The sequence below is a fragment of the Salmo trutta genome, unplaced genomic scaffold (assembly GCF_901001165.1).
Source record: "Salmo trutta unplaced genomic scaffold, fSalTru1.1, whole genome shotgun sequence".
Lineage (NCBI taxonomy): Eukaryota > Metazoa > Chordata > Actinopteri > Salmoniformes > Salmonidae > Salmo > Salmo trutta.
The window spans coordinates 38,963-60,780 of NW_021823053.1; the positions used below are offsets into that span (position 1 = coordinate 38,963).

The 21,818-nt window shown below is 48.2% G+C and overlaps 1 protein-coding gene across 1 annotated transcript in view; it reads right to left on the bottom strand.

The window, feature by feature from the left end:
• The window catches only part of LOC115188488 (pyruvate dehydrogenase phosphatase regulatory subunit, mitochondrial), a gene marked incomplete at its 3' end in the record, with an annotated part of 48,241 nt that extends 37,104 nt beyond the window's left edge, over window positions 1–11,137 (bottom strand). Inside the window, 4 exon segments of the mRNA XM_029747358.1 lie at window positions 1,528–1,609; window positions 2,037–2,170; window positions 9,758–10,045; window positions 10,924–11,137. Coding sequence (XP_029603218.1) covers window positions 1,528–1,609; window positions 2,037–2,170; window positions 9,758–10,032 — 491 coding nt within the window.
• Between the last annotated feature and the right edge of the window lie 10,681 nt (window positions 11,138–21,818).

Below are 21,818 nucleotides of genomic sequence, written 5' to 3' on the forward strand. Positions count from 1 at the left end.
GGACCAGAGAGAGGCAGGGTCAGGGAGAGACCTACTGGACCAGAGAGAGGCAGGGTCAGGGAGAGACCTACTGGACCGGAGGAGAGGCAGGGTCAGGGAGAGATCTACTGGACCAGAGGAGAGGCAGGGTCAGGGAGAGACGTACTGGACCAGAGGAGAGGCAGGGTCAGGGAGACCTACTGGACCAGAGAGAGAGACCTACTGGACCAGAGAGAGAGACCTACTGGACCAGAGAGAGAGACCTACTGGACCAGAGAGAGAGAGACCTACTGGACCAGAGAGAGAGAGACCTACTGGACCAGAGAGAGAGAGACCTACTGGACCAGAGAGAGAGAGACCTACTGGACCAGAGAGAGAGAGACCTACTGGACCAGAGAGAGAGAGACCTACTGGACCAGAGAGAGAGAGACCTACTGGACCAGAGAGAGAGAGACCTACTGGACAGAGAGAGAGAGACCTACTGGACAGAGAGAGAGAGACCTACTGGACCAGAGAGAGAGACCTACTGGACCAGAGAGAGAGACCTACTGGACCAGAGAGAGAGACCTACTGGACCAGAGGAGAGGCAGGGCCAGGGAGAGATTTACTGCACCAGAGGAGAGGCAGGGTCAGGGAGAGATCTACTGGAGCAGAGAGAGGCAGGGTCAGGAAGAGATCTACTGGACCAGAGAGAAACCTACTGGACCAGAGAGAGGCAGGGTCAGGGAGAGACCTACTGGACCAGAGAGAGGCAGGGTCAGGGAGAGACCTACTGGACCAGAGAGGCAGGGTCAGGGAGAGACCTACTGGGTCAGGGAGAGACCTACTGGACCAGAGAAGAGGCAGGGTAGGGAAGAGTAGGGCGGTCAGGGAGAGGAAAGAAGAGAAGGGGCGGTCGGGGAGGGGAGAGAAGGGCGGTCGGGGAGGGGAGGGAAGAGAAGGGCGGTCGGGTCGGGGAGAGAAGAGAAGGGCGGTCGGGGAGAGAAGAGAAGGGCGGTCGGGGAGGGGAGGGAAGAGAAGGGCGGTCGGGAGGGGAGGGAAGAGAAGGGCGGTCGGGGAGGGGAGAGAAGGGCGGTCGGGAGGGGAGAGAAGGGCGGTCGGGAGGGGAGGGAAGAGAAGGGCGGTCGGGGAAGGGATGGAAGAGAAGGGCGGTCGGGGAGGGGAGAGAAGAGAAGGGCAGTTAGGGAGGGAAGGGAAGAGAAGGGCGGTCAGGGAGGGAAGAGAAGGGCGGTCAGGGAGGAAAGAGAAGGGCGGTCAGGGAGGAAAGAGAAGGGCGGTCAGGGAGGAAAGAGAAGGGCGGTCAGGGAGGAAAGAGAAGGGCGGTCAGGGAGGAAAGAGAAGGGCGGTCAGGGAGGGAAGAGAAGGGCGGTCAGGGAGGGAAGAGAAGGGCGGTCAGGGAGGGGAGGGAAGAGAAGGGCGGTCAGGGAGGGAAGAGAAGAGAAGGGCGGTCAGGGAGGGAAGGGAAGAGAAGGGCGGTCAGGGAGGGAAGAGAAGAGAAGGGCGGTCAGGGAGGGAAGGGAAGAGAAGGGCGGTCAGAGAGGGACTTACTTTAGCCTGGATGCCAGACGTTTCAGGGACAGGAAACGGTCCTGATTCTGGGCCAGGCATAGAGAGCCTGTTCTCACGTAGCCTGGAACAAACACACACACACACATCAGGACTGCCAAGTCACGAGTCATCTCATGTTAAACCACACAAGGCAACGCCCTGCCATACTCTCTTGGCTTTGGCACAAGACTAAATACCACTGGTAAATCTGTTTTTTCACAAGACTAAATACCACTGTTCAATCCAGCTTATACACAAACGGAAACAGCATGTGAGAAGAAGAGAGGGAACTCAGGCTAGAGTCATACTGAGGCATGTTAGTACAAATGGCGTGGAAACCAGGCTAGTCATACTGTAGGCATGTTAGCACAAATGGAGTGTAACTCAGGCTAGTCATACTGTAGGCATGTTAGCACAAATGGAGCGTAACTCAGGCTAGTGATACTGTAGGCATGTTAGCACAAATGGCGTGGAAACCAGGCTTGTCATACTGTAGAAGTCCATCCCACCTGTCTTGACCCCAGTCTCCTCCTCCAGGTGTTCATACAGGGAGTTGGAGTAGTCAGCCATTTTACACTCAATGGAGATGGGCTTGGCAACGCTGACGATCCCAGCACACAGCCTGGTGGTGCCAGCACCTAGCCTAGCACACAGAGAGATGAGCACAACACGGTTAGCTACAGCACCTAGCCTAGCACACAGAGAGATGAGGACAACATGGTTAGCTACAGCGCCTAGCCTAGCACACAGAGAGATGAGGACAACATGGTTAGCTACAGCACCTAGCCTAGCACACAGAGAGATGAGGACAACATGGTTAGCTACAGCACCTAGCCTAGCACACAGAGAGATGAGGACAACATGGTTAGCTACAGCACCTAGCCTAGCACACAGAGAGATGAGGAAACATGGTTAGCTACAGCACCTAGCCTAGCACACAGAGAGATGAGGACAACATGGTTAGGTACAGCACCTAGCCTAGCACACAGAGAGATGAGGACATGGTTAGGTACAGCACCTAGCCTAGCACACAGAGAGATGAGGACATGGTTAGATACAGCACCTAGCCTAGCACACAGAGAGATGAGGACATGGTTAGATACAGCACCTAGCCTAGCACACAGAGATGAGGACAACATGGGTTTGATACAGCACCTAGCCTAGCACACAGAGAGATGAGGACAACATAGTTAGCTACAGCACCTAGCCTAGCACACAGAGAGATGAGGACAACATGGTTAGATACAGCACCTAGCCTAGCACACAGAGAGATGAGGACAACATGGTTAGCTACAGCACCTAGCCTAGCACCTAGCCTAGCACACAGAGAGATGAGGACAACATGGTTAGGTACAGCACCTAGCCTAACACAGAGAGATGAGGACAACATGGTTAGGTACAGCACCTAGCCTAGCACACAGAGAGATGAGGACAACATGGTTAGGTACAGCACCTAGCCTAGCACCTAGCCTAGCACACAGAGAGATGAGGACAACATGGTTAGGTACAGCACCTAGCCTAACACAGAGAGATGAGGACAACATGGTTAGGTACAGCACCTAGCCTAGCACACAGAGAGATGAGGACAACATGGTTAGGTACAGCACCTAGCCTAGCACACAGAGAGATGAGGACAACATGGTTAGGTACAGCACCTAGCCTAGCACACAGAGAGATGAGGACAACATGGTTAGCTACAGCACCTAGCCTAGCACACAGCCTGGTGGTAAATGTAGTTTATATACACACACACAACTACTTCCGGGTTTGGAGCGAGTAGTCGTAATATTACCTGCGGAGCGGAGTGCAGCACATCTCATTACATTACAACGGTTTGATTTGTTTGATCTGAGCAATTTTTTAGCTAGCTACTTAGCTGTCTTTGTATCAAAGATAATTGTGTAGTTTAGAGTAATTATCGAGGTTAGCTAGCCAGCTATTTTCGTCCGCCGCGCCACCGCTCTCCTACTTAGTCAACAACCGCCAGCTAGCTAGCCAACTTCTACCGACTAGCAGCACTGTAGAAACTAATACATTACGACGGAACGATTTGATTAGTGTAGTGTTAGTTAGCTACATAGTTGTCTTTGCTGTCTTTGTATCTAAGATAATTGTGTAGTTTAGAGTAATTATCGAGGTTAGCTAGCCAGATTAGCTAGTGTTAGCTAGCTACATAGTTGCCTTTGTATCATGATAAGGTGTAGCACTGAAACTATCGAGATTACCTAGCCAGCTACACTTTCAAACAAAGTCAACAACGCAGCCACTGCTAGCTAGCCTACTTCACCAGCCAGCAGTACTGTATCATTTTAATCATTTTAGTCAATAAGATTTTTGCAACGTAAGCTTAACTTTCTGAACATTCGAGACGTGTAGTCCACTTGTCATTCCAATCTCCTTTGCATTAGCGTAGCCTCTTCTGTAGCCTGTCAACTATGTGTCTGTCTATTCCTGTTCTCTCCCCTCTGCACAGGCCATACAAACGCTTCACACCGCGTGGCCGCTGCCACTCTAACCTGGTGGTCCCAGCGCGCACGACCCACGTGGAGTCTCCGGCAGCCTCTGGAACTGCCGGTCTGCGGCCAACAAGGCAGAGTTCATCTCAGCCTATGCTACCCTCCAGTCCCTCGACTTCTTGGCGCTGACGGAAACATGGATTACCACAGATAACACTGCTACTCCTACTGCTCTCTCCTCGTCTGCCCACGTGTTCTCGCACACCCCGAGAGCTTCTGGTCAGCGGGGTGGTGGCACTGGGATCCTCATCTCTTCCAAGTGGACATGCTCTCTTTCTCCCCTGACCCATCTGTCTATCGCCTCCTTTGAATTCCATGCTGTCACAGTTACCAGCCCTTTCAAGCTTAACATCCTTATCATTTATCGCCCTCCAGGTTCCCTTGGAGAGTTCATCAATGAGCTTGACGCCTTGATAAGTTCCTTTCCTGAGGATGGCTCACCTCTCACAGTTCTGGGTGACTTTAACCTCCCCACGTCTACCTTTGACTCATTCCTCTCTGCCTCCTTCTTTCCACTCCTCTCCTCTTTTGACCTCACCCTCTCACCTTCCCCCCTACTCACAAGGCAGGCAATACGCTTGACCTCATCTTTACTAGATGCTGTTCTTCCACTAATCTCATTGCAACTCCCCTCCAAGTCTCCGACCACTACCTTGTATCCTTTTCCCTCTCGCTCTCATCCAACACTTCTCACTCTGCCCCTACTCGGATGGTATTGCGCCGTCCCAACCCCCGCTACTCTCTCCTCTTCCATCCTATCATCTCTTCCCTCTACTCAAACCTTCTCCAACCTATCTCCTGATTCTGCCTCCTCAACCCTCCTCTCCTCCCTTTCTGCATCCTTTGACTCTCTATGTCCCCTATCCTCCAGGCCGGCTCGGTCCTCCCCTCCTGCTCCGTGGCTCGACAACTCATTGCGAGCTCACAGAACAGGGCTCCGGGCAGCCGAGCGGAAATGGAGGAAAACTCGCCTCCCTGCGGACCTGGCATCCTTTCACTCCCTCCTCTCTTCATTTTCCTCTTCTGTCTCTGCTGCTAAAGCCACTTTCTACCACTCTAAATTCCAAGCATCTGCCTCTAACCCTAGGAAGCTCTTTGCCACCTTCTCCTCCCTCCTGAATCCCCCCCCCTCCTCCCTCTCTGCGGATGACTTCGTCAACCATTTTGAAAAGAAGGTCGACGACATCCGATCCTCATTTGCTAAGTCAAACGACACCGCTGGTCCTGCTCACACTGCCCTACCCTGTGCTTTGACCTCTTTCTCCCCTCTCTCTCCAGATGAAATCTCACGTCTTGTGACGGCCGGCCGCCCAACAACCTGCCCGCTTGAACCTATCCCCTCCTCTCTTCTCCAGACCATTTCCGGAGACCTTCTCCCTTACCTCACCTCGCTCATCAACTCATCCTTGACCGCTGGCTACGTCCCTTCCATCTTCAAGAGAGCGAGAGTTGCACCCCTTCTGAAAAAACCTACACTCGATCCCTCCGATGTCAACAACTACAGACCAGTATCCCTTCTTTCTTTTCTCTCCAAAACTCTTGAACGTGCCATCCTTGGCCAGCTCTCCTGCTATCTCTCTCAGAATGACCTTCTTGATCCAAATCAGTCAGGTTTCAAGACTGGTCATTCAACTGAGACTGCTCTTCTCTGTGTCACGGAGGCGCTCCGCACTGCTAAAGCTAACTCTCTCTCCTCTCATCCTTCTAGACCTATCGGCTGCCTTTGATACTGTGAACCATCAGATCCTCCTCTCCACCCTCTTCGAGTTGGGCATCTCCGGCGCGGCCCACGCTTGGATTGTGTCCTACCTGACAGGTCGCTCCTACCAGGTGGCGTGGCGAGAATCTGTCTCCGCACCACGTGCTCTCACCACTGGTGTCCCCCAGGGCTCTGTTCTAGGCCTTCTCCTATTCTCGCTATACACCAAGTCACTTGGCTCTGTCATATCCTCACATGGTCTCTCCTATCATTGCTATGCAGACGACACACAATTAATCTTCTCTTTCCACCCCTTCTGATAACCAGGTGGCGAATCGCATCTCTGGCAGACATATCAGTGTGGATGACGGATCACCACCTCAAGCTGAACCTCGGCAAGACGGAGCTGCTCTTCCTCCCGGGGAAGGACTGCCCGTTCCATGATCTCGCCATCACGGTTGACAACTCCATTGTGTCCTCCTCCCAGAGTGCTAAGAACCTTTGCGTGACCCTGGACAACACCCTGTCGTTCTCCACTAACATCAAGGCGGTGACCCGATCCTGTAGGTTCATGCTCTACAACATTCGCATTGTACCACCCTGCCTCACACAGGAAGCTGGCTAATCCAGGCACTTGTCATCTCCCGTCTGGATTACTGCAACTCGCTGTTGGCTGGGCTCCCTGCCTGTGCCATTAACCTCTCAGGAAGTACCCTGTCTGACAAGGTGTTGTTGTTCTTGCTTCTGTTTTTTGAAGAGTCAGGATCTTAGCTGTAACGTGACAATTCCTAGGGCTCCAATAGGCTCTCAGAACCCGGGAAAAACCTGAACGATGACGAGGCAGCCTCAGGCTGAAACACATTATCTCCTTTTCCAAGTGTCGCATCAGGGGACAACAGAATTAGGCCCGTGCGCGATTCGCCCCCGTGGAGTATTTTCATTCGGCTGTTTAGCTAATTGCAGATTCCCGGTCGGAATATTATCGCTTTTCTACGAGATAAATTGCATAAAAATTGATTTTAAACAGCGGTTGACATGCTTCGGAATACGGTAATGGAATATTTAGAATTTTTTTGTCACTTTCTGCGCCATGATTTAGCATTCTGATAGTGTCTAGAACGCACGAACAAAACGCCGATGTTTGGATATAACGATGGATTATTTGGGACCAAACCTACATTTGTTATTGAAGTAGAAGTCCTGGGAGTGCATTCTGACGAAGAATAGGAAAGGTAAGACCATTTTTCTTATAGGAAATATGATTTTGATGAAGGCTAAACTTGCCGGGTGTCTAAATAGCTAGCCCGTGATGGCTGGGCTATGTATTTAGAATATTGCAAAATGTGCTTCATCCGAAAAGCTATTTTAAAATCGGACATATCGAGTGCATAGAGGAGTAATGTATCTATAATTCTTAAAATAATTGTTATGCTTTTTGTGAACGTTTATCGTGAGTAATTTAGCAAATTCTTAGTAAATTCCCCGGAAGTTTGCGGGGGGTATGCTTTTTCTGAACGTCACATGCTAATGTAAAAAGCTGGTTTTTGATATAACTATGAACTTGATTGAACAGACATGCATGTATTGTATAACATAATGTCCTAGGTGTGTCATCTGATGAAGATCATAAAAGGTTAGTGCTGCATTTAGCTGTGGTTTAGGTTTTTGTGACATTATATGCTAGTTTGAAAAATGGGTGTCTGATTATTTCTGGCTGGGTACTCTGCTGACATAATCTAATGTTTTGCTTTCGTTGTAAAGCCTTTTTGAAATCGGACAGTGTGGTTAGATTAACGAGAGTCTTGTCTTTAAATAGCTGTAAAATAGTCATATGTTTGAGAAATTGAAGTAATAGCATTTCAAACGTTTTAAAAATCGCGCCACAGGATTACACTAGCTGTTACGTAGGTGGGACGAATTCGTCCCGCCGGTCCCATAGAGGTTAAACCCCTACAACTCATCCAGAAAGCCGCAGCCCGTCTGGTGTTCAACCTTCCCAAGTTCTCTCACGTCACCCCGCTCCTCCGCTCTCTCCACTGGCTTCCAGTTGAAGCTCGCATCCGCTACAAGACCATGGTGCTTTCCTACGGAGCTGTGAGGGGAACGGCACCTCCGTACCTTCAGGCTCTGATCAGGCCCTACACCCAAACAAGGGCACTTCGTTCATCCACCTCTGGCCTGCTCGCCTCCCTACCTCTGAGGGAGCACAGTTCCCGCTCAGCCCAGTCAAAACTGTTCGCTGCTCTGGCACCCCAATGGTGGAACAAGCTCCCTCACGACGCCAGGACAGCGGAGTCAATCACCACCTTCCGGAGACACCTGAAACCCCACCTCTTTAAGGAATACCTAGAATAGGATAAAGTAATCCTTCTAACCCCCCCCTTAAAAGATTTAGATGCACTATTGTAAAGTGGTTGTTCCACTGGATATCATAAGGTGAATGCACCAATTTGTAAGTCACTCTGGATAAGAGCGTCTGCTAAATGACTTAAATGTAAATGTAAATACCACTGGTAAATGTAGTTTATATACACACACACACACACACACAACGAAATACCACTGGTAAATGTAGTTTATACACACACAACTAAATACCACTGGTACAACACACACACACAGATGATCCCAGCACCCAGCCTAACACCCAGCCTGGTGATGCCAGCACCCAGCCTAACACCCAGCCTGGTGATGCCAGCACCCAGCCTAACTCCCAGCCTGGTGATGCCAGCACCCAGCCTAACACCCAGCCTGGTGGGGCCAGCACCCAGCCTAACATCCAGCCTGGTGGTGCCAGCACCCAGCCTAACATCCAGCCTGGTGGTGCCAGCACCCAGCCTGGTGATCCCAGCACCCAGCCTAACACCCAGCCTGGTGATGCCAGTACCCAGCCTAACACCCAGCCTGGTGATGCCAGCACCCAGCCTAACACCCAGCCTGGTGGGGCCAGCACCCAGCCTAACATCCAGCCTGGTGGTGCCAGCACCCAGCCTAACATCCAGCCTGGTGGTGCCAGCACCCAGCCTGGTGATCCCAGCACCCAGCCTAACACCCAGCCTGGTGATGCCAGCACCCAGCCTGGTGATGCCAGTACCCAGCCTAACACCCAGCCTGGTGATCCCAGCACCCAGCCTAACACCCAGCCTGGTGGTGCCAGCGCCCAGCCTAACACCCAGCCTGGTGGTGCCAGCGCCCAGCCTAACACCCAGCCTGGTGGTGCCAGCGCCCAGCCTAACACCCAGCCTGGTGGTGCCAGCGCCCAGCCTAACACCCAGCTTGGTGGTGCCAGCGCCCAGCCTAACACCACCCAGCCTGGTGGTGCCAGCGCCCATCCTAACACCACCCAGCCTGGTGGTGCCAGCGCCCAGCCTAACACCCAGCCTGGTGGTGCCAGCGCCCAGCCTAACACCCAGCCTAACACCCAGCCTGGTGGTGCCAGCGCCCAGCCTAACACCCAGCCTGGTGGTGCCAGCGCCCAGCCTAACACCACCCTCATTAAATGGTCATGCATAATACACATGAGATCACAATAATTCATAGGGATTCTATGATCCGCAATTACACAGATAGTAGATCACACAGTACATCCCATAGCTGTAAAAACGGCCATATACTTTCCCCCCTGTCGAACACAGACAGAGGACCACACAGACAGAGGACCACACAGACAGAGGACCACACAGACAGAGGACCACACAGACAGAGGACCACACAGACAGAGGACCACACAGACAGAGGACCACACAGACAGAGGACCACACACAGCAGAGTGAGTAATGAGACATAAGACTATGGTTCCTTCTGCTTTCTAGATGTTATTATTGATTACAATAAGGTCTCGTAGGCTAGTCCGCGCTTTTACTGTATTGGTCTCCCATCACCTGACAAGCCCAGTAAAACAATAAACTCATGAAAATGTCATATTGTCCTCCTACCCACAAATAAAGTGTTATGGAAACATGCACCCCCCCCCCCCCCCCCTCTTGTAAACAGACCACATCATTTAGCCTCTTACCTTCCCTGCTCCAATAGCACGATATCAGTCCAGCCCAGCTTGGCCAGGTGATAGGCAACAGACGTCCCTACGATGCCCCCTCCACAGATCACCACCCGGGCTTGGCTGGGCAAGGGGATGGGCTGCGCGGTCTCTGCAGCCGAGGCCAGGCTCCGGGGGGAGCTCCAGAGACCCCTAGGCCTAGTCCCCGGAGCCCAACATCCTGCATGGGACAGCAGCCTAGAGAGCAGGGCAGGAGACAGAGCCCTGGAGCTCCGTACGCAGCTGCAGTGCATGGCTTGGAGGAACCTGGAGGATCAGAACACAAACAGGCCAGGAGGATCACAACAGGCCAGGAGGATCACAACACAAACAGGCCAGGAGGATCACAACAGGCCAGGAGGATCACAACACAAACAGGCCAGGAGGATCACAACACAAACAGGCCAGGAGGATCACAACACAAACAGGCCAGGAGGATCACAACACAAACAGGCCTGGATGATCACAACACAAACAGGCCAGGATGATCACAACACAAACAGGCCAGGAGGATCACAACACAAACAGGCCAGGAGGATCACAACACAAACAGGCCAGGATGATCACAACACAAACAGGCCAGGATGATCACAACACAAACAGGCCAGGAGGATCACAACACAAACAGGCCAGGAGGATCACAACACAAACAGGCCAGGAGGATCACAACACAAACAGGCCAGGAGGATCACAACACAAACAGGCCAGGAGGATCAGAACACAACAGGTAAGGAGGATCATAGCCAGCCGTAACATTAGCGTGTTTGCAGACTTGAGTACCAGCTACCACAGCTAACGTGCGTACTGTCTTTCAAACAAGCTACAGCTAGCTAACTTTAGCTAACGTTAGTTGATCAGCTGGCTCAATGACAACTTTAACTCCTATCACTTCTTGCTAATGCCAATTGTAAAATCTGAAGTTTGCTTGTGTTCGACCTTCACCCCAAGGAGAACAACCCCGATCTAAACGTCTTTACATTGGTAATACCCTAGCGCCCTGCTTCTTCTGACATTCATCTTGCTAATGATAATGCTAGTTAGCATGCTAGTTAGCATTATCATTGTTAGCTAGTTAGCTAGCTGCGCACTGGCTAACCGTTTTTTTTCTGTGACATTTGTCCCATATTCTAGGTAGCAAAACTCACCGATTCACTCCACTGGAAAAAGTAATGAATGATATCTCTATTAGTGTTGAAGCAGATTTCAGTCCTGCCCTTCGACGGTACCAGAATATTCTAGCCAGACCGTCTTCGGACAAGCAAACTGCATTGTTTATTTACACCGCCGTGAAACGGGCAACAATAAAAACAACTACTTCCGTTTCTCCAAATCCTTCAGAATAATAGTTTCGTCCAGTATATTTTGTAAATTAATAATTATGATGAAAATTTGCACACTTATGAATATACACTGAAGAAAAAAATATAAACGCAACAATTTAAAGTTCCTGTAAAGAAATCATGTCAATTTGAAATAAATTCATTAGACCCTAATCTATGGATTTCACATGACTGGGAATACAGATATGCATCTGTTGGTAACATATACTCAGTGGCGGCCTGTCATTCAGGGCAGGTGAGACCCACCTGTCGAGCAAACATTTTTAAAATAGTCTGTTTTTCATGTTCATTTTTGACATTAATACATGTCACAGATCAGTTTGCAAACAATGTAAAAAACAATGAAATGTGAGTCGCATACAAACATGGTTGCTTCTTGAGTAAGGCATCTCCAAAAGGCAGGTGTTTCAGCTTAGCTCAGTGCTTTCTGTGGTGGAGGGGCATCTCCAATATACAGGTGTTTCAGCCTAGCCCAGTGCTTTCTGTGGTGGGAGGGTCAGCCGGTGGAAAATACAGAGCGTAGGGGTTGGTAATGCTCTCTAGTTGCGCCGTGATTGGCTCAGTGTTCTGTCACTCATGGGGACACTACATCACCGCAAAATCTACAGGGAGAGCTAAAAAATTCAAGCCCGTGTGTGGGTGCTGCCATAGATTTACATTAGAAGTGCCCATCCAAGAAGACTCAAAGTCATTGGCCACAAATAAAATGATGTCAAATCACGTTATATTTACAGCAGCTTTAATTGGACTTTCAAAATCTTAGCTAGCAAGCTAGCAAGCTAGACAAGCGGTCATCAACACGAATCGACAATCTACTGGCAAATCCTTTTCAAACCTTTTCGTAAGAGAAATTATAGATTTTTAAAAAACATATTGGTGATCATCGGCCATTGGACATAAACATGAAGTTGGAAATCACAAATTCTACAGTGAGGGATTTGGAAGGAATCTTTAATTTTGGTTTTTTTTGTATTTATTTACGTATCTATATTTACTTAATACTTATTTTTCTTAAAACTTCATTGTAAGTAAGCATTTCACCTGTTGTATTCAGCGCACGTGACAAATAACATTTGATTTGATCAGTGGCTAACTGCAAGCGTTGCAAAGCAATCACTAGCTTGCTATTCAGTGGAGTGGGTGTGTGTGGTCCAAATCTGGGTTTAAGGGTCTCTTTTCCAAGCTTAAAAAGGATAAAAACATTCACATGCAACACTATGGGCCAGAAAAGGTTGAATACACTGGTCACGCTGTCAACCTAGTACGACTTCTCCCGTTTTCAAAACAACTGGAAACTTGGAACTGGGACATCTCAGACTTCAGTGAGTTCAAGACAACTTGGACCTCTGCGGGGAAAAACGAGCTCCGACTGGGAAAATACGCTTTGAATCCAACTCGGAATTCCAATTCACGAACTTGGGCCTCTTTCTAGAGCTCCGACCTGAAGATCACTGATGTCATGATTCAACCTTTTATTTTTTTTTAGTTCCCAGTTGTTTTTGAAAACACCATAAATCTAGAGAATGCCAGACTTTGATGACAAAGTTTGCCCACAAGAAGAACCGCTGCGCCACCTTCCTGTTCAAGTGACCACAGCAAAACAAGGTGAGTCCAAAAATATATTGTATTCTGCTGCATAAATAATGGGATATGCCAGGGAGATATGTCCCTTCCCCCTCATAAGTTAGCCTACTGTTCTGACTTGGTGGTGCACATGTAGCCTGTTTAGAGAAATGTCATCATCGAGTATTGTAAGAGCTTTTATTTTCTACTTATATGCCCCTTTTATTTATCCTACAGTTCTGACTTGGTGTACAGGGAGAATACTGTATGAACAGCCCATGTTCTGAATTCTGTCGCTGTACATTTCAAAAGTGCTGAACAAATAGCTATACTGGCTGCGTCCGTCCTAGCTCGCTCATTGTCTTAATCGAAATTACGGATTGCCTCTTATCCGCTCATCGTTCCCTTACGCCATAGTTTGTACATCTCAATTGTCAGTAGAAACCCACATTTGTTTAAGCGAAGCAGCCATATCAGCTATGTATTTTTAAATAGGCAGTAAATGAGGCTGAATGAAATGTTTCGCTGCCAGACAAGGCTCATCTGATAACCAGGTGTAGCAGTGGTAAGGATTCACTCCATGGTGCTGACAAGAAAGCTCTGCTTTTGGGACAGCTTTATGTAAAGGCCCTAACAGTTTATGGGCACCATTTATCACTGTTATAGTGCAATTCATGTATTGTTTAGTGTTGTGTAGTAGCTTTGCTGGCATGCATTACATTTTTTTTGAGTTTGCCTCACCGAAGATATACATGTTAAAATCACCACTGCCTAAAACCAGTCAGTATCTGGTGTGACCACAATGCAGCGCGACTGTCACGCCCTGACCAGGTGAACTCTGATATTTTGGTCAGGGTGTGGCATTTCTATGCTTTATTTTCTATGTTTTGGTTATAGCCTTTCTTTGTGTTTTATTTCTATGTTGGGCTCGGGGTAATTTCCCAATCAGACAGCTGTCGCTTGTGAAGTCTGATTGGGAATCACATTTAAGTTCCTTTTCCCCCACGATGTTTGTGGGTTGTTGTCTCGTTATTTGAGCACGTAACGTATTGGCAGTTTTTCCTTGATTTTGTGTACATGTTTAATTCTAGTGTGTTAAATAAACATGTATTCGCTCCCAGCTGCGTTTTGGTCCGCTTCCTCGTCTCCCGACGACAAACGTTACAGCGACACATCTCCTTCGCATAGAGTTGATCAGGCTGTTGATTTGTGTCCTGTGGAATGTTGTCAAATCAAATCAAATCAAATTTATTTATATAGCCCTTCGTACATCAGCTGAAATCTCAAAGTGCTGTACAGAAACCCAGCCTAAAACCCCAAACAGCAAGCAATGCATGTGAAAGAAGCACGGTGGCTGGGAAAAACTCCCTAGGAAAAACTCCTGAGAAAGGCCAAAAACCTAGGAAGAAACCTAGAGAGGAACCAGGCTATGAGGGGTGACCAGTCCTCTTCTGGCTGTGCCGGGTGGATATTATAACAGAACATGGTCAAGATGTTAAAATGTTCGTAAATGACCAGCATGGTCAAATAATAATAATCATAGTAGTTGTCGAGGGTGCAACAAGCACGTCCGGTGAACAGGTCAGGGTTCCGTAGCCGCAGGCAGAACAGTTGAAACTGGAGCAGCAGCATGGCCAGGTGGACTGGGGACAGCAAGGAGTCATCATGCCAGGTAGTCCTGAGGCATGGTCCTAGGGCTCAGGTCCTCCGAGAGAAAGAAAGAAAGAGAGAAAGAGAGAATTAGAGAGAGCATATTTACATTCACACAGGACACCGGATAAGACAAGAGAATACTCCAGATGTAACAGACTGTCCCTAGCCCCCCGACACATAAACTACTGCAGCATAAATACTGGAGGCTGAGACAGGAGGGATCAGAAGACACTGTGGCCCCATCCGATGATACCCCCGGACAGGGCCAAACAGGCAGGATATAACCCCACCCACTTTGCCAAAGCACAGCCCCCACACCACTAGAGGGATATCTACAACCACCAACTTACCGTCCGAAGACAAGGCCGAGTATAGCCCACAAAGATCTCCGCCACGGCACAACCCAAGGGGGGGGCGCCAACCCAGACAGGAAGACCACGTCAGTGGCTCAACCTACTCAAGTGACGCACCCCTCCCATGGACGGCATGGAAGAACACCAGTAAGTCAGTGACTCAGCCCCTGTAAAAGGGTTAGAGGCAGAGAATCCCAGTGGGAAGAGGGGAACCGACAAGGCAGAGACAGCAAGGGCGGTTCGTTGCTCCAGCCTTTCCGTTCACCTTCACACTCCTGGGCCAGACTATACTTAATCATAGGACCTACTGAAGAGATAAGTCTTCAGTAAAGACTTAAAGGTTGAGACTGAGTCTGCGTCTCTCACATGGGTAGGCAGACCATTCCATAAAAATGGAGCTCTATAGGAGAAAGCCCTACCTCCAGCCGTTTGCTCCAGCTTGTCCCCACTCCTCTTCAACGGCTGTGTGAAGTTGCTGGATATTGGCGGGAACTGGAACACGCTGTCGGTCACGTTGATCCAACAGTGGAGGCCCCTCAGAGGAGGACCATCCTCAGTGAATTTATAAAAAAACATTTTAAAAAGTTATCCTTTTCAGATAAAACTACACTAAATATATTCACGTCACCAAATAATTGATTAAAACAAAGTGTTTTGCAATGTTGGGGTTTGGCCGTTATTGTAAATATGAATTTGTTCTTAACTGACATGTCTAGTTAAATAAAAGGTTAAATAAAAATAAATAAAATATCCAATATGAAAAACGTACTGAACATTGTGTAATGCAAATGGGCTAATTAATTAATTGTTGATTACAATTCTACCAATAATATTATAAATATTATTACTAATTGTAGCGTTAAATATTTTGTTTTACTGTTACCATGACAACTATCTAGTAATCATTACTTTTAATGTCAATGCTATATTAGTTGTTCCATAAATGCTGTTATCTTTTTTTTATATTGTTAAACAAAATTGTAAAATCTGCTAACATTTCCCCATGAACAGTAACTAATTTCGACCTTTATTAAAATTATTTTTCACCATCTTCATTGCGGGACATTTATTTTGAAGGGAAATTGCCAAAGTCAGGGCATTATTCTCGCAAAGTCTCGCTTCTTCTTGCTGGAGGACCGGAGGTCATGTTTCCGCTCCCATCGCTGCGCCGCTGCATGAACCGGATCTTCCTGAAACGTCATTTGGTCATTACTGTACGTAGTAAAAGGTCATAAAAAATGGCCACATTTGTTATTGTTTCGATACATTCATATTGTGCCAGTTATGAGGAAAGGGAGAGACTGTTTTTATCCAGTTGTCTTCAATTAAAAACATCTGTTGGAAATACATTGCTTTTCTAATCGCATGATACCAACAGTCATTCTGATATACCCAACATGAGGACACAATGATGTAAAAAATCCGCAGACAATTTTATTAAATTGACAAAATGTTAATCTGTACAGCAAAAAAAAAAAAAAAACACAATGTCAAATCTCAATATTACGTCGTGGCATAATCAGAAAAAAATTATAGCACATCCATAACTTTATACACAAAGAATATGACAAAACGGGTCATCATCAGTCTGTTTCAAAGAAGTCTCACTTCAAACCGCACAAAAAACAGACAGGAAGGAAGGACAAACTTTTGTTTAAATTGAATAGTCCAGACAGTATGGAAAGACAAACTTTTGTTTAAATTAAATAGAGTGAGACGTCCAAGTGCTTCTGAAGCAGTAGAGGTGTCCTCTTCAGCCTCTGGAGAGCAGAGGTGCTTTGTGACCCTTCTCATGCAGTCCAAACAGTCTCACGGAGGGGCCTCGGTGTCCAGAACTCTCCCCTCGTTTCACGCTGTTCCAGGGTTGAGATGTGGAGGATGGTGGTAATGGTGCCAGATTTACAACAGGGCCCAGTTCTAACCCAAGATGAGCACTTATTAAGGGGCCTAAGATTACTCTTTAAGGTCCAAGGCCATTATGTTTTCAGAGGTAGACTGGCTCTGGAAGCCAAAAACAGACAAATACTCCGTCTAAACATGAATCAGATTCTCAATTACAATACGGTTCTAGAAACATAAACCCCCTTTACTTTCATATCACATCGAAATAATTTCACAAAATGCAAAATAAACATTTAATGTACACCAGTGGTGTAAAGTGCTTCAGTAAAATGTTTTCTGGGTATCTGTACTTTATATTTTTTTACAACTTTTACTTCACTACATTCCTTAAGAAAATGTACTTTTTACTCCATACATTTTCCCTGACACCCAAAAGTACATTTTGAATGCTTAGCAGGACAGGAAAATGGTCTAATTTATACACTTATCAAGAGAACATGGTCATCCCTACTGCCTCTGATCTGGAGGACTCACTAAACAGAGAACATCCCTGGTCATCCCTACTGCCTCTGATCTGGAGGACTCACTAAACAGAGAACCAATCTGGTCATCCCTACTGTCTCTGATCTGGAGGACTCACTAAACAGAGAACATCCCTGGTCATCCCTACTGCCTCTGATCTGGTGGACTCACTTAAACAGAGAACATCCCTGGTCATCCCTACTGCCTCTGATCTAGTGGACTCACTAGTTTATAAATTATGTCTGTAAATAAAATTGAAAAAAAACAAGAAAATGCTGCCGTCTGATTTGCTTAATATAAAGAATTTTAAATGATTTATACTTTTACTTTTGATACTTAAGTATATTTTAGCAATTATATAAACTTTTTATACTTATGTATATTTAAAACCAAATACTTTTACTTTTTCAACACGAGCACAGGTGGTGTCTCGGTCGTCCGTCAACACAAGCACAGGTGGTGTCTCGGTCGTCCGTCAACACGCGCACAGGTGGTGTCTCGGTCGTCCGTCAACACGAGCACAGGTGGTGTCTCGGTCATCCGTCAACAAGAGCACAGGTGGTGTCTCGGTCGTCCGTCAACACGCGCACAGGTGGTGTCTCTCCCCCCCCTCCACTCTAACACCATCTGATTCCTAATTAAAAGATGGAAAAACCTTTCTGAACCCCCCTCCTCCACTCTAACACCATCTGATTCCTAATTAAAAGATGGAAAAACCTTTCTGAACCCCCCTCCTCCACTCTAACACCATCTGATTCCTAATTAAAAGATGGAAAAACCTTTCTGAACCCTCCTCCTCCACTCTAACACCATCTGATTCCTAATTAAAAGATGGAAAAACCTTTCTGAACCCCCGTCCTCCACTCTAACACCATCTGATTCCTAATTAAAAGATGGAAAAACCTTTCTGAACCCTCCTCCTCCACTCTAACACCATCTGATTCCTAATTAAAAGATGGAAAAACCTTGGAAATAATAGCTTCTCGTTTTCAGTTTATTTTATAAATAATTTAAATTATTGAATTGGAATTTCAGTTTATTTCCTGAATTGACCAACTTCAATTGGAATGGATCCCAACAGGCCCCTGAGCTCTGAGGAGCAGGACAGTTTGAGGAAGCATCCCAAAATGCACCTTATTCCCTACATAGTGCACACTACCTTTTGACCACGACCCATAGGGCCCTGGTCTAAAGTAGTGCAGTTAAATAGGGAATAGGGAATAGGGCAGGCCGTTTATGTACGGCCACAGAACCACTTCTCTATTCCACGTTACCAGCTAGCAGCTATAACAGGACTCACGTACTGTAGGAGAGACACTGGACGTAAACACAATAGAAAAAACCAACCACTTCTCTATTCAACGTTACCAGCTAGCAGCTATAACAGAACCCACGTACTGTAGGAGAGACACTGGACGTAAACACAATAGAAAAAACCAACCACTTCTCTATTCAACGTTACCAGCTAGCAGCTATAACAGAACCCACATACTGTAGGAGAGACACTAAACGTAAACACAATAGAAAAACCCAACCTGAACAACACACCATCATTATCACAGTCAAAACAACCAGCTCAGTTAGCAGAAGAAGCATATTTACAAATCAATATCAATTGGTTGTTCTTGTACAATATGACGTTTTGTTTATTTTAACTTTAGCATTTACTAAAGGAGGCACATACATGACCAACTGGTCAGTGTCCCAAAAAGGCATCTTATTCCCTCTGTCGTGTACTACTATTGACCAGGGCCCTATGGAACCATATTCCCTATATAGTGCACTACTTTAGACCAGAGCCCTGATCTGCTCTGATTCTGCTAAAATACATTGGGAGGGTGGGGGGGAGGGGTCCTAACATGGCTCCTCTGGCATTGTGGAGCTTGGCTGGTTACGGGTGGACCCCCAGACTGGGGCTCTGGGTGGCGGGACGGGCGGAGGGGGCTGGGCCAAGCCAGGGCTGTTTTTTTTTAGCTGGACCTTTGGAAGAGACAGTCTGTTTCTGCCAACCAAATAGAACCCTGTTCCCTACATAGTGCAATACTTCTGACCAGAGACCTACAGAGTTAGTTCTTAGAGTTAGTTCTCTCACAAGACTTCTGACCAGAGACCTATAGAGTTAGTTCTCACACAAGACTTCTGAGCAGAGACCTATAGAGTTAGTTCTCACAAGACGTCTGACCAGAGACCTATAGAGTTAGTTCTCTCACACAAGACTTCTGACCAGAGACCTATAGAGTTAGTTCTCACACAAGACTTCTGGGCAGAGACCTATAGAGTTAGTTCTCACAAGACGTCTGACCAGAGACCTATAGAGTTAGTTCTCTCACACAAGACTTCTGACCAGAGACCTATAGAGTTAGTTCTCACACAAGCCTTCTGACCAGAGAGCTATAGAGTTAGTTCTCACACAAGACTTCTGACCAGAGACCTATAGAGTTAGTTCTCACACAAGACTTCTGACCAGAGACCTATAGAGTTAGTTCTCACACAAGACTTCTGACCAGAGACCTATAGAGTTAGTTCTCACACAAGACTTCTGACCAGGGACCTATAGAGTTAGTTCTCACAAGACTTCTGACCAGAGACCTATAGAGTTAGTTCTCACAAGACTTCTGACCAGAGACCTATAGAGTTAGTTCTCACAAGACTTCTGACCAGATACCTATAGAGTTAGTTCTCACACAAAGCCAGTTGATGAAGTGGACCAAAGAAGCGACAACATTGATATTGTTCTGTGATGTCAGGTCCGGGTATGAAGGACCCCCACAGGGCTCTGGTCACAAGTAGAGCACCATATAGGCAATAGTACCATTTGGGAGTCAGTCTGTCCCAGGGAGGTCCGTTCGTCCCAGGGAGGTCCGTTCGTCCCAGGGAGGTCCGTTCGTCCCAGGGAGGTCCGTTTATCCCAGGGAGGTCCGTTCATCCGCCTCTCTCTACCTGTCCTTCAGTTCCCTGGTGACTCTCTTGGTGATGCGTCCACAGAGCAGGCCGACCAGGAAGAGGACAATCACCCCCAGGGAGATTATAAACAGGATGTAGTTCTTAGAGGGGGAGGTCATCACCTGCAAGGCAAGGTCTGAGAACCCCTCTGCTGGCGCCACCTGGGGGGGAGAGGGAATAATTAGAGGGGGGGGGTCACTACCTGGGGGGAGAGAGGGAATAATTAGAGGGGGAGGTCATCACCTGGGGGGGAGAGAGAGAATTATTAGAGGGGGGGTCACCACCTGGGGGGAGAGAGGGAATTATTAGAGGGGGGTCAACACCTGGGGGGAGAGAGGGAATAATTAGAGGGGGGGTCACTACCTGGGGGGAGAGAGGGAATAATTAGAGGGGGGGGTCACTACCTGGGGGGAGAGAGGGAATTATTAGAGGGGGGGGTCATCACCTGGGGGGAGAGAGGGAATGATTAGAGGGGGGGGGTCACTAGCTGGGGGGAGAGAGGGAATTATTAGAGGGGGGGGGTCACTACCTGGGGGGAGAGAGGGGAATTATTAGAGGGGGGGTCACTACCTGGGGGGAGAGAGTGAATTATTAGAGGGGGGGGGTCACTACCTGGGGGGAGAGAGGGAATAATTAGAGGGGGGGTCAACACCTGGGGGGAGAGAGGGAATTATTAGAGGGGGGGGGGTCACTACCTGGGGGGAGAGAGGGAATTATTAGAGGGGGGGGTCACTACCTGGGGGGAGAGAGGGAATTATTAGAGGGGGGGTCACTACCTGGGGGGAGAGAGTGAATTATTAGAGGGTGGGGTCACTACCTGGGGGGAGAGAGGGGGAATTATTAGAGGGGGGTGTCACTACCTGGGGGGAGAGAGGGAATAATTAGAGGGGGGTCAACACCTGGGGGGAGAGAGAGAATTATTAGAGGGGGGGGTCACTACCTGGGGGAGAGAGGGAATTATTAGAGGGGGGGTCACTACCTGGGGGGAGAGAGGGAATAATTAGAGGGGGGGGTCACTACCTGGGGGGAGAGAGGGAATTATTAGAGGGGGGGTCACTACCTGGGGGGAGAGAGGGAATTATTAGAGGGGGGGTCACTACCTGGGGGAAGAGAGTGAATTATTAGAGGGTGGGGTCACTACCTGGGGGGAGAGGGGGAATTATTAGAGGGGGGTGTCACTACCTGGGGGGAGAGAGGGAATTATTAGAGGGGGGGGTCACTACCTGGGGGGAGAGAGGGAATTATTAGAGGGGGGGTCACTACCTGGGGGGAGAGAGGGAATAATTAGAGGGGGGGTCAACACCTGGGGGGAGAGAGAGAATTATTAGAGGGGGGGGTCCACTACTGGGGGAGAGAGGGAATTATTAGAGGGGGGTCACTACCTGGGGGGGAGAGAGGGAATTATTAGAGGGGGGGTCACTACCTGGGGGGAGAGAGGGAATTATTAGAGGGGGGTCACTACCTGGGGGGGAGAGAGTGAATTATTAGAGGGTGGGGTCACTACCTGGGGGGAGAGAGGGGGAATTATTAGAGGGGGGTGTCACTACCTGGGGGGAGAGAGGGAATTATTAGAGGGGGGGTCACTACCTGGGGGGAGAGAGGGAATTATTAGAGGGGGGGGTCACTACCCTGGGGGGAGAGAGGGAATAATTAGAGGGGGGTCAACACCTGGGGGGAGAGAGAGAATTATTAGAGGGGGGGGGTCACTACCTGGGGGGAGAGAGGGAATTATTAGAGGGGGGTCACTACCTGGGGGGAGAGAGGGAATTATTAGAGGGGGGGGTCACCTCTTGGGGGGAGAGAGGGAATTATTAGAGGGGGGGT